Genomic DNA, 13206 nt, shown 5'->3' on the forward strand with positions numbered 1-13206 from the left:
ACTAACTTGCCTGGTTAAATAAAAAAATATCTGTGCACTCAGGGTATGTTTATTCCCAGCACGTAGAGTACTCTATTTACAAAAGCTGAATGAGAGAGAAAAAGGCTGTGCTAATGGATGTTTTTATTATTCAAATCACCATGTTACACTTTCAGTTTATTAATCAATGCACACTCTTAGAGAAAAATATATGAAAGGGTTCTTCGGCTGTCCCCATAGGAGAACCCTTTGAATAACCCTTATTGGCTCCAGGTCGAACCCTTTTGGGTTCCATGTAGAAACCAAAACGGTTTTACCTGGAACCAATAAGGGTTCTTCTATAGGGACAGCCGAAGAGCCCTTTTCGGGACCCTTTTTTCTAAGAGTGCACAAACAGCATCCAACTTACACCATATATGATGTGTTATTGTGATGTCCGTGTTTTATACAGTGGGTTCCAAGGACGGAGTATGTGGAGAGAGAGTGGGTGTATGTGGAGATGACGCATTCTGCAATAACACAGGAACAGATTCACTCTGTCAGTGCAAGGCTGGCTTTCAGAGGAGCCAGACGACGAGGCAATGTGAAGGTACAGTACAGTGAAGATTTTCGCCTTTGATCTTCTCCGTCTCAGGGTTTTCTTTTGCATTCACTTGCTGCTAAGAGTTTGAAATGTTACGTTGCCTTTCAAATAGAGATCAGACAGCAAAGAAGGCCACACGTTACAGTACCATGCACCATCGCTTCAAGTCGGGGCTTATCACTGCAGAAATGCTCTGATGGCTCCTGTTCACTGGACAATGGCAATGCGTAGCGTAGCGTTAGCTACTCTGCCTTTGCCTTCTTTTTGATAAATGTGTTGGGCAAGTTTTAGATATGAACTATCAAAGATAGAATTTGTACTACTCCTAAGAGGTTATCTCTGTATATTGACGGACAGAGCTCAGACAGAATTGTGGCGAAACCTCTTAATTATTTGTGGCTTGACGGGAATTATAGCCTTCATTCTTTATCTTTTTCTCAGAGATCAATGAATGCCTTCAGTTTGGCATGTGCTCTCACTACTGCACCAATACCAAAGGATCCTTCAAATGCACATGTGACCGTAACTTTAAAGAAATCGACGGTGAATGTATAACCAAAGGTAAGAGCTTGCCATTGCTATTTTGATTACATATACAGTGCATAATCAGATGCATGACAATTTGATATTCACACATCACATCAAAATTCTACTTAATTATGCTTGATCAATTATGCATCACAACTATTCTGATTGCTACGATCTGTTTTGATTACAATATGCTAATTGTTTACACTCTTTATTTATATTATTTCCTTTGTGTTTTTTCTTCTACCTTAATGAACTCAACGGGCAGGACCAGAGGATCAAGTGCTCTACGTTGCTAATGACACTGAAATCCGAAGTTTTGTCTATCCGTTTAAGCAGAGCCACGGACAGAAACTGCATCCTCGCATCGAGGACAATGCTAAAATCATTGGGATGGACGCTCTTTTTCACCGACACAAGTTTGTCTGGGCCACACAGTTTAACCCTGGTGGAATGTTTTACAAAGACATCGTAGACAGAAGTCCCACTAAGTCAAATAGCGGAATCATAGTAAGTAAAGGGTTTGAGTGGGCTGGAGGTGGAGGGTTATTACTTATTATAAACTAGGTAGTTCAAGCCTTGAATGCTGATTGGCTGAAAGCCGTGGTATATTAGACCATATACACTCTAAATATGCTCCCAACAATTCAAATAGCGGAATCATAGTAAGTAAAGGGTTTGAGTGGGCTGGAGTGGAGGGTTATTACTTAATGTAATCATTGTTATTACTGTATCTGAATGTTTTTGTTTTTGTATCTGTTAATTCACACTCTAAATATGCTCCCAACAAATTAGTTGTACCCGTTAAATTGTTGGGAGCATAATTTAGTATGCGACTTAATTATTTTATACAGTTTACTCTCAGTCAGCACCTCTATAAACATTTTTGGGTTTGCATTAACATATTCATCTGTTACATATTAACAGTGTTGGGATTAGTTACTTGAAAAGGTAATATATTACTTTGTGGAAAGTAATGCATCATATTACTCGTTATAGTACTTTGTGATACTTTCATGAAAAAAATGTCTAACTCTCGCAGTTTGTTTGACAGTCGGAGGGAGCAAGGCGAGCCATTCACGTTCTATCAAAGATAGGCTACTTACTAACTCAGATTTGATCACTAATTGCTCATTTCATCTATGGCGATGCTTTACTTTTTTGTTGTGAACAATATTTATTTTGTTTTTCTTGCAAGTCCTAGACAATTACAGTTTCAAGATACAGTACATACTAATATGTACATACCAATATGTACAGGGGGAAAAGAAACAAACAAGATATAAAAAAATAATAATAATAAAACGTACAAATAAAAAAGAACAAAACAGATTAAAGACATATGTCTCAGTGTTTACAAATTCAGTCAGTCTATTCAAATGTTATTCTCAAAGGCTACCAACCCAGAGCCACATAGGAAAACAGATTGTTTAAAAAGACAGAGAAGAACAATGCTATCTCCCATCTGCAAGACCAAACACTGTTGTTAAATTAGCTCTTGCAAGTGGGACATAGCATGTGACCAATTGACCAGAGTTTCGGGCTTGGCCCCGCACAGTCTGACAGTGGCTCTTTCCAGCTGTGCAATGTCCAAGTACATAAGCAACCAAAATCTGCAAAGGGCAATACCCAGTTCAAACCAATTCCTTAGAATAGTTTTTTTTTGCCTGCTGTTATTGCAGCCATAACAATCCGCCTCTCTTGATAAGATAACGAAATGCTAGGGTTACAACCAAGCAAGAGGAGGGATGGGCCTTGCAGGTATGTTCCTGCCTTGAATAACATTTATAATATTAACAACATGAACCCAAAGAGTCTTTACTGGTACACAGCTCTAAAACATATGCATATAATTGCCCACCTCAGATTGGGTACATTTATTACATAAATGATTTAAATAAAGAGTGGTAGCCTGGTTTATGGTCCTGTAGGTTTTCAACACTGTAGGGAGTCTGAGATAATAACAAAAAGATATTAAATAAATAGGAAGAACCAGGGAGAGAATATTACTTGAACAAATCCCTTGCAGGTTGAAGATATCCTTTAAAACATGATTACCTTCCTTAGACCAAGGAGGGAAGTTAAAGGGCATAGAGCCTGATAAAATAAAATAGTTATTGCAAATAGGAGATAACTCGTGAAAATTACAAGTTGTTCCCAGATAATTGTTCATTTGGTACCAAACAGTCAATGTATTTTTTGCAATCGATCCCATGAAAGATGAGGCAGTATTTTGCTTTATCCCAGAATAAGGATCCCAGAATATTAATGCCCATGATTTTGGAATTAGACATTCGACGAGCAGCTGTCCACATACTTTTGGTCAAGTAGTGTATTCCTATGTCCTTAAAGAATGAAGTTGGGGGAGGAAGTTAATTAATACTGGGGAGTATATTCATTTGAATAACCAAAACTTTCATATGAAGAGTAACACGAAATGGACACCATCTACTTAGAGCTTTATTTTCTCTAATGTTGCACTAAAATTCTCATTAACAATGACTTTCAAATTGGATCGAATTGAAATGCCCAGTTATGTAAATCCCTAAAGTGATAGGTACAGAGGGTAATATGACTTGTTTGGCTGTCGTGTTTAGAGGCATATAGCCAGAGAAGGAGCTGAATTATTTAAACGCGGTTAAGTATGGGTGATATACTGTGCATTAAGAAAGATTTCAGACCCCTTGACTTTTTCCACATTTTGTTACGTAACAGCATTATTCTAAAATGTATTAAATAGTTTTTATTCCTCATCAATCTACACACAATACTCCATAATGACAAATCAAAAACAGGTTTTTATATATTTTTGCAAATGTATAAAATAATGTAAACTGAAATATCACATACACATAAGTATTCAGGCCCTTTACTCAGTACTTTGTTGAAGCACTTTTGGCAGTGATTACAGTATCAAGTCTTCTTGGGTATGACACTACAAGCTTAGCACATCTGTATTTTGGCAGTTTCTCCCATTCTTTTCTCCAGATCCTCAAGTTCTGTCAGCTATTTTCATGTCTCTCCAGAGATGTTCGGTCGGGCTCTGACTGGGCCCCTCAAGAACATTCAGAGACTTTCCCGAAGCCACTTCTGTGTTGTCTTGGCTGTGTGCTTAGGGTTGTTGTCCTGTTGAAAGGTGAACCTTTGCCCAAGTCTGAGGTCCTGAGCGCTCTGGAGCAGGTTTTCATCAAGGATCTCTCTGTACTTTGCTCCGTTCATCTTTCCCTCAATCCTGACTAGTCCCTCAGTGCTTGACACTGAAAAACATCCCCACAGCATCATGCTGCCACCACCATGCTTCACCGTAGGGATGGTGCCAGGTTTCCTCCAGACGTGACACTTGGCATTCAAGCCAAAGAGTTCAATCTTGGTTTCATCAGACCAGAGAATCTTGTTTATCATGGTCTGGGAGTCTTAAGGTGCCTTTTGGTAAACTCCAAGAGGGCTGTCATGTACCTTTTACTGAGGATTGGTTTCCATCTAGCTACTCTACCATAAAGGCCTGATTGGTGGAGTGCTGCAGAGATGGTTGTCATTCTGGAAGATTCTCCCATCACAGCAGAGGAGCTCTGGAGCTCTATCAGAGTGACCATCGCGTTCTTGGTCACCTCCCTGACCAAGGCCCTTCTACCCCGATTGCTCAGTTTGGCCTGGCGGCCAGCTCTAGGAAGAGTCTTGGTGGTGCCAAACTTCTTCCATTTAAGAATGATGGAGGCCACTGTGTTCTTGGGGACCTTTTTTTTGTACCCTTCACCAGATCTGTGACTCGAAACAATCTTGTCTCGGAGCTCTACAGACAATTCCTTTGACCTCATGGCTTGGTTTTTGCTCTGACATGCACTGTCCACTGTGGGACCTAATACAGTTGAAGTCAGAAGTTTACATACACTTAGGTTGGAGTCATTAAAACTCGTTTTTCAACCACTCCACAAATGTCTTGTTAACAAACTATTGTTTTGGCAAGTCGGTTTGGACATCTACTTTGTGCATGACACAAGTAATTTTTACAAGAATTGTTTACAGACAGATTATTTCACTTATAATTCACTATTATCACAATTCCAATGGGTCAGAAGTTTACATACACTAAGTTGACTTTGCCTTTAAACAGCTTGGACAATTCCAGAAAATTATGTCATGGCTTTCGAAGCTTCTGATAGGCTAATTGACATCATTTGAGTCAATTGGAGGTGTACCTGTGGATGTATTTCAAGGCCCACCTTCAAACTCAGTGCCTCTTTGTTTGACATCATGGGAAAATCAAAAGATATCAGCCAAGACCTCAGAAAAAAATGTGTAAAGCTCCACAAGTCTGGTTCATCCTTGGGAGCAATTTCCAAATGCCTGAAGGTACCACGTTCATCTGTACAAACAATAGTACGCAAGTAAAAACACAGTGGGACCACACAGACATCATACCGCTCAGGAAAGAGACACGTTCTGTCTCCTAGAAATGAACATACTTTGGTGCGAAAAGTGCTAATCAATCCCAGAACCACAGCAAACGACCTTGTGAAGATGCTGGAGGAAACAGGTACAAAAGTATCTATATCCACAGTAAAACGAGTCCTATATCGACATAACCTGAAAGGCCTCTCAGCAGACTATGGTTTGCAACTGCACATGGGGACAAAGATCGTACTTTTTGGAGAAATGTTCTCTGGTCTGATGAAACAAAAATATAACTGTTTGGCCATCGTTATGACCATCGTTATGTTTGGAGGAAAAAGGGGGAGGCTTGCAAGTCGAAGAACACCATCCCAAATGTGAAGCACGAGGCTGGCAGCATCATGTTGTTGTGGTGTTTTGGTACAGGAGGGGCTGGTGCTCTTCACAAAATAGATGGCATCATGAGGCAGGAAAATTATGTGGATATATTGAAGCAACATCTCAAGACAGTCAGGAAGTTAAAGCTTGGTCGCAAATGGGTCTTCCAAATGGACAATGACCCAAAGCATATTTCCAAAGTTGTGGCAAAATGGCTTAATTATGGATAGGTGGGACGGTAGCGTGGGCCAACATCCGGTGAAATGGCAGAGCGCAAAATTCAAATTAAATTACTATAAATATGAAACTTTCATGAAATCACAAGTGCAATACATCAAAATAAAACTGAACATGTTGTTAATCCAGCCAAGGTGTCAGATTTCAAAAAGGCTTTACGGCGAAAGCAAACCATGCGATTATCTGAGGACAGTGTCCAGCACACAAATGCATAACAAATCATTTTCAACCAGGGAGTTGCAACACGAAAGTCAGAAATAGCAATATAATATATGCCTTATCCTTGAAGATCTTCTTCTGTTGACACTCCAAAATGTCCCAGTTACATTGCAAATGGTCCTTTTGTTCGATAAATTCCTTCTTTATATCCATAAAAACTCAGTTTAGCTGGCGCGCTTCAGTCAATAATCCACTCGGTTTCCCTCCGTCAAAATGCATACAAAATGAATCACAAACGTTACCAATAAACTTATCCAAACAAGTCAATCAACATTTATAATCAAACCTTAGGTACCATAATATGCAAATATACAATCAAATTTAAGACGGAGAATCGTTATTGTCTTTACCGGAGATAAACAAAAAGAACGCGCTCTCTCGGCCATGCGCTTGGAAACACTACAGCCAAAATGGGAGCCACTTAGAAAAACTACAACATTGAAAAAATACCATATTATTGTTTGAGAGTGCACAACAAAAAAACGTATCACGGCAACTGGTTTGATACATTCACATCTGAAGGTAAATAATGTATTTATATTCAGTAATATTGCTCTGATTTGTCATCCTGAGGGTCTCAGAGATAAAATGTTGCGTAGCTTTGTTTGATAAAATCTTTTTTTAAATTCAAATGTAGGAACTTGGTTCTGCTGTGTCTGCCCCCCCCCATTTAGATGTGTGAAGGTTACTGTCTTTTCTGTAGGGAAGCTAATTATCCATAATTTATGACATTCCTGGGAGTGTGTAAACTGACATTTTTTATTGTATGTTCTCTATAGTTATGTACTTGAAAATGTATCAATTGACCAATTCGGTACATTTGGGCAGACTTGATACACCATTTTGAACAGTAATGCAATGGTTCATTGGATCAGTCTAAAATGTTTGAAATACACTGCTGCCATCTAGTGTCCAAAATCTAAATTGCCCCTAGACTCCGAAGTGATATAATGGCTTTTCTCTTGCATTTCAAAGATGATGGAACAAAAACAAAAAATAGAAAACGCATTTGTTTCTTTCTTTGTATTATCTTTTACCAGATCTAATGTGTTATATTCTCCTATATTAATTTCACATTTCCACAAACTACAAAGTGTTTCCTTTCAAATGGTATCAATAATATGCATATCCTTGCTTCAGGTCCTGAGCTACAGGCAGTTAGATTTGGGTATGTCATTTTAGGCGAAAATTGAAAAAAAAGGTCCGATCCTTAAGAGGTTTTTAAGAGAAAGGGAAGGAAGTTCCTAGGAATTTAAAAGGACAACATCTTCCTACAGTCTTTAGGAAACTCAGAAGTATACATATTGGAATAAAAAGTAGTGAAAGTAAGATTGATTAATTTGGGAGGGAAGGGTACAAAGTTCACTGTTTATTGTCCCTAATGACATCAATAGATAACAAATGTTCAGTTTGCTTCAGTTTCATTGCCAAGTGCCTACTCAGTCTATTCGCGTTCTCATAGTCATTCTGTCTCGCTTTCAAATGAATAAATTCAGCCCTAGAACTAGTCACCATCTTTTTCTCAGTTTTAAATGTGGTGAGTTATCGCTGCCCATCTTTGTTACTTCCCATAATGTATGTGGGCCTACCCCTGGTTGTGCATTGACTTGTAAGAAATCATTCATGGCATTCAAAATGTAGTTTAAGAATTCCCTACCACCATTTCTTAAAACTTATAAATCAATAATGGAGAATGGTCAGATAACAACATAGTTAAAATCTCTACATGGGATGTACATTTCAGAAAAACAGGGGAGGTGAAGACATAATCAATTGGTGAGAAAGACTGATGATGGGGAGAAAATAAGATCATCTCTAGTACAAGGATTTCCTAGGGGCCAGGCATCCACGTTGTTCATGTCATCTAAAAAGGTCTTAATATAATTTGATGGTGCCCAGAGTGCCAAGATTTTATCACTGGTGGTATTAATAGTAGGATCTAGAGTCTAGTTAAAATCTCCCCCAAGGATGGTCACTGAGTCTGGGAAGTCTAACAATTTAAGCTTCAGGTCTTCAAAAAGGATTTATCAAAAGCATTGGGTGCGTAAAGGGAGGACAAACATAATGTAGTGCCATTAATAGTAACAGAGGTATAACAACTCTGTCTATCAGTGTCTCCCCCACAGACCCCCCCACCTTCATATTAAGATTCCTCTTAATTACAATCATAGCACCTTCGGTTTTGTTTGGGGCACAAGAGTAGGCTATTATATTATCAATAGACTTCAGAACATATTTTATATCAGTGGCTTTCAAATGGCTCTACTGTAGGTAGCCGATATCAATATTTTTACATTGTAAGTACTTTAAACAAGTTAAGACGAATCAAATCAAATCAAAATGTATTTGTCAAATGCTCCGAATACAACAGGTGTAAACCTTACAGTGAAATGCTTACTTACAAGCCCTTATCCAACAATGCAGTTTTAAGAAAAATAAGTGTTGAGTAAAAAAAATTCAAATAAGAAATAGTTCAAACAAAATAACAGTAGCGAGGCTATATACAGGGGGTACCGGTACAGAGTCAATGTGCAGGGGCACAGTTTAGTCTATCCATGAGTTAGCTTGAGATGTAAATATATCCAAGAGCCTGTGATTTGAAAACAGATAGTAATACTGTTTAGAGAGACACGTAAAATAAAAACATAACATAAAACCCCAAATTGATCGTGCAGACCACAATTGTGAATGCATACAATGCGACGGACCGCAGACCTGAGTTGGCAGTCCCTTGGATGCTGACACAATGTGTCGACGCCATGCAAACCTTCCCTGTGCTAGTCTACAAGTGTTGCGCTATCATATGGGCTGCTTAATTATCCATATATACTTTAAGCCAAACATTTGTGAAGATTTCCTATCTTTTCATTCAAAATCTTTCTCTCGAGTCGCCACTTCTGGTTATAGACCGCACATAGGCTACACGGACCCATAGAGATGTATTATTGGCGAACGTGCAATCATTGGAAAACAAACTGGACGATCTACGATTAAGACAATCCTGCCAACGGTACATTAACTGTACTATCTTATATTTCACCGAGACGTGGCTGAACAACGATATGGATAATATAGAGCTGGCTAGCTTCTCCGTACATTGGCATGACAGAGCAGCTACGTCTGGTAGACAAGGGGCGGGTGTGTGTGTCTATTTGTCAATAACTGCTGGTGCGCAATGTCAAATATTAAAGAAGTCACGAGGTATTGCTCGCCTGTGGTAAAATACCTCATGTTAAGTTGTATACCACACTATCTACCAAGAGAGTTCTCATCTATATTATTCGTAGCCGTCTATTTACTAACACAAACCGATGATGGCACGAAGACCGCACTCATCGAGCTGTATAAGGCCATACGCAAACAAGAAAATGATCCTCCAGAAGCGGCGATCCTAGTGGCCGGGGACTTTCATGCAGGCAAACTTAAATATATTGTCATAGATTCCAGTCACCCAAGTCATAGACTGTTCTCCCTGCTACCACACTGCAATTGGTACCGGAGCGCCCAAGTCTAGGACCAAACAGCTCCTTAACAGTTTCTACCACCAAGCCAAGACTGCTGAACAATTACTCAAATGGCCACCCAGACTATTTATATTGACCCCCCCCCCCCCCCCCCCCCAACCACCTTTGTTTTTACACTGCTGCTACTCTGTGTTTATTATCTATGCATAGTCACTTTACTCCCACCTACATGTACAAATTACCTCGACTAACCTGTACCCCCGCGCATTGACAACCTTGAATATATTACATTCGTTTTGATGGTAGCAATTCCAAGTTCCACACTGTCATACGACAGCCATGAGTGTAGCAAAGCGAGACGATTTACTCAGTGGGTCTCTATACTCCTTAACTGCTCTGCCTATGAGACCAGACCAGAACAGAACAGGATCTAACAGCCATTCAATATCTCTGACATGAATTGGTTTGATTTGAGCCCTGGGAAAGGGAGTGAAGGGGACAGAAAGCCCCCAAAGACCACACTGTGCTTCTTCAAAGAGCACTGTAGCACTGATTTGACACTTGAACTGAAATTACACTATATATACAAAAGTATGTGGACACCCCTTCAAATGAGTGGATTTGGCTATTTCAGCCACACCCATTGCTGACCAGTGTATAAAACTGAGCACACAGCCATGCAATCGCCATAGACAAGTATTGGCAGTAGAATGGCCTTACTGAAGAGCTCAGTGACCTTCAACGTGGCACTGTCATAGGATGCCACCTTCCTAACAAGTCAGTTCATCAGATTTCTTCCCTCCGAGAGTTGCCCCAGTCAACTGTAGATGCTGTTATTGTGAAGTGGAAACATCTAGGGGCAACAACGGCTTAGCCGCAAAGTCGTGGGCCACACAAGCTCACAGAATGGGACCGGCGAGTGCTGAAGCGCGTAGTGGGTAAAAACCATCTGTCCTCGTTTGCAACACTCACTACCGAGTTCCAAACTGCCTCTGGAACCAATGTCAGCACAATAACTGTTCGTCTCACCATGTGCAATGCCAAGCGTCAGCTGGAGTGGTGTAAAGATCGCCTCCTTTGGACTCTGGAGCAGTGGAAACGCATTCTCTGGTGTGATGAATCACGCTTCACCATCTGACAGTCCGACAGACGAATCTGGGTTTGGCGGACGCCAGGAGGATGCTACCTGCCCAAATGCACAGTGCCAACTGTAAAGTATGGTGAAGGAGGAATAATGATCTGGGACTGTTTTCATGGTTCGGGCTAGGACCCTTAGTTCCAGTGAAGGGAAATCTTAATGCTACAGCATACATTCCAGACGATTCTGTGCTTCCAACTTTGCGGCAACAGAATGGGGAAGGCCCTTTCCTGTTTCAGCATGACAATGCCCTCGTGCACAAAACAAGGTCCATAAATAAATGTTTTGTTGAGATCGGTGTAGAAGAACTTGACTAGCCTGCACAGAGCCCTGACCTCAACCCCATCAAACACCTTTGGGATGAATTGGAACGCTGGCTGTGAGCCAGGCCTAATTGTCCAACATCAGTGCCCAACCTCACTAATGCTCTTGTGGCTGAATGGAAGCAAGTCCCCGCAACAATGTTCCAACATCTAGTGGAAGGCCTTCGCAGAAGAGTGGAGGCTGTTATAGCAGCAAAGGGGGGACCAACTCTATATTAATGCCCATGATTTTAGAATGAGATGTTTGACAAGCAGATGTCCACATACTTTTGATCATGTAGTGTATTTTAACAGAGAGGGAGAGAAAGGGAGAGAGAATGTGTGTGCCTACATGCACTAAGTTTGTAAATCAATTTCCAGGTAAGGAGTATGAAAGTCATGTCAGTAAATGTGTAAACACATTCTTCTTCTCCAGTGTCCTGACTTCAGAAGGCCCAGGGATATATCTGCAGATTGGGTGACTGGCAACATATACTGGACAGACCACTCCAGGATGCATTGGTTCAGCTACTACAACGCCCACTGGAGGAGGCTCAGATATTCCATCAACGTGGGCCAGCTGGGAGGGCCAAACTGCTCTCGTCTCATCACAGACATCGCCGGGGAGCCTTACTCTATCACTGTTAACCCAGCTCAAGGGTAAGATTAATCCTTACATTAATTACATTTGAGTCATTTAGCAGATGTTCTTAGCAATTGACAATTAGTGCAATCAACTAAAGTTGCTAGGTAAAACAACCACATATCAGATTGCCAATTTTTGGACTATATTTTCTCTTTGGGCAGATACACAACAAATTATGCCTGGCCCTCTGCCCTGTCCTTATTACCTGCTATAACTACCTATTCTTCCTTTACTTACTTCCTGTACTTCCTATAGGATGATGTACTGGACAGTGGTAGGAGACCACTCCCACATCGAGGAGGCTGCCATGGATGGGTCTATGAGGAGAATCTTAGTGGAGAAGAACCTCAGGAGACCCAGTGGTAGGTGCTCTCGAACTTCTGGTCATGTGACATGTAACAATACCTCCAGGAAGCACCCATAAGCAGGATGTATGGAGCGGGTGTACTTGTATGTTCATTTTCTACATATCATATTCTGATCAACATCCTGTTTCTTTTAGCGTAGAGTGATACATTTTGATAGAATGCAGCACTTGTCAGAAGGAACGTTTGCCGCACTTTACAACAGTTCATATAGAGCGACCGGTATGTTTTAAATCTTCACAGGACTTGCCATTGATTATTTCAACCAGCGTTTGTACTGGGCTGACACAGAGTTGTCTGTGATTGGGAGCGTTCGGTTCGATGGATCGGACTCTGTGGTGGTGGTGAGCAGCACTCATGGTGAGCAAAGCACAGACGAACACAGAAGAAATGCATGTCCTTAACCCTTTACGCTCGTTGAAATTGGCCTATGTGGACAGGGCTGAATGTAAATGTTTCCGACAGAAGAAATATGGAAAGCATATGCATAACCATGGTAGCAATTAAAAGGGAACCGTTTGGGGATTATAGGAAAATGATTAGACATAACGTGATGACACAACAGTTCACCTAACACAAGACTGAATCCATTACACTGTTGAATTGATGTGCATTTTACATTTTTTGTTGATAACTAAATCTGAAAATGCTCTGGATACATTCAGTAACATGATAAGAATATTCTTGGGAAATTTGGGGTAGGTGAAACATAAGACAAAAAAATGACGGGTTTGAGTGAGAGGTCTTACTGGTGTTTCCAAGTGGTCACACACCTCTCCAAAGTGTGCACAGATCCTAAGTCATTTCAAGGAAGTCAAATAACGTCTTCAACTATAAGGTACTGTTTTTTAGCTCTGCTAGCTGTGCCGTTGAGGAATTAGAGCAAGCACACTTGCAGTTGTTTTGTTTGGAACACAGCCCTGCATCCCCACCTTTACACAAGTACTGTTGTTGTTTGCACAATCCAAAAATGGTCCA

At 40.5% G+C, this 13206-nt stretch overlaps 1 protein-coding gene across 1 annotated transcript in view; it reads left to right on the top strand.

The window, feature by feature from the left end:
• Positions 1 to 13206, top strand: part of LOC120050722 (low-density lipoprotein receptor-related protein 1B-like) — a 172120-nt gene that overhangs the window by 143912 nt on the left and 15002 nt on the right. The window contains exons 73-78 of the mRNA XM_038997286.1: positions 431 to 568; positions 1004 to 1123; positions 1359 to 1600; positions 11654 to 11877; positions 12119 to 12225; positions 12472 to 12588. Of these exons, the coding sequence (XP_038853214.1) occupies positions 431 to 568; positions 1004 to 1123; positions 1359 to 1600; positions 11654 to 11877; positions 12119 to 12225; positions 12472 to 12588 (948 nt within the window). The remainder of the gene's footprint in view (positions 1 to 430; positions 569 to 1003; positions 1124 to 1358; positions 1601 to 11653; positions 11878 to 12118; positions 12226 to 12471; positions 12589 to 13206) is intronic.

This window comes from Salvelinus namaycush, chromosome 7 (genome assembly GCF_016432855.1).
Source record: "Salvelinus namaycush isolate Seneca chromosome 7, SaNama_1.0, whole genome shotgun sequence".
NCBI classification, from domain to species: domain Eukaryota; kingdom Metazoa; phylum Chordata; class Actinopteri; order Salmoniformes; family Salmonidae; genus Salvelinus; species Salvelinus namaycush.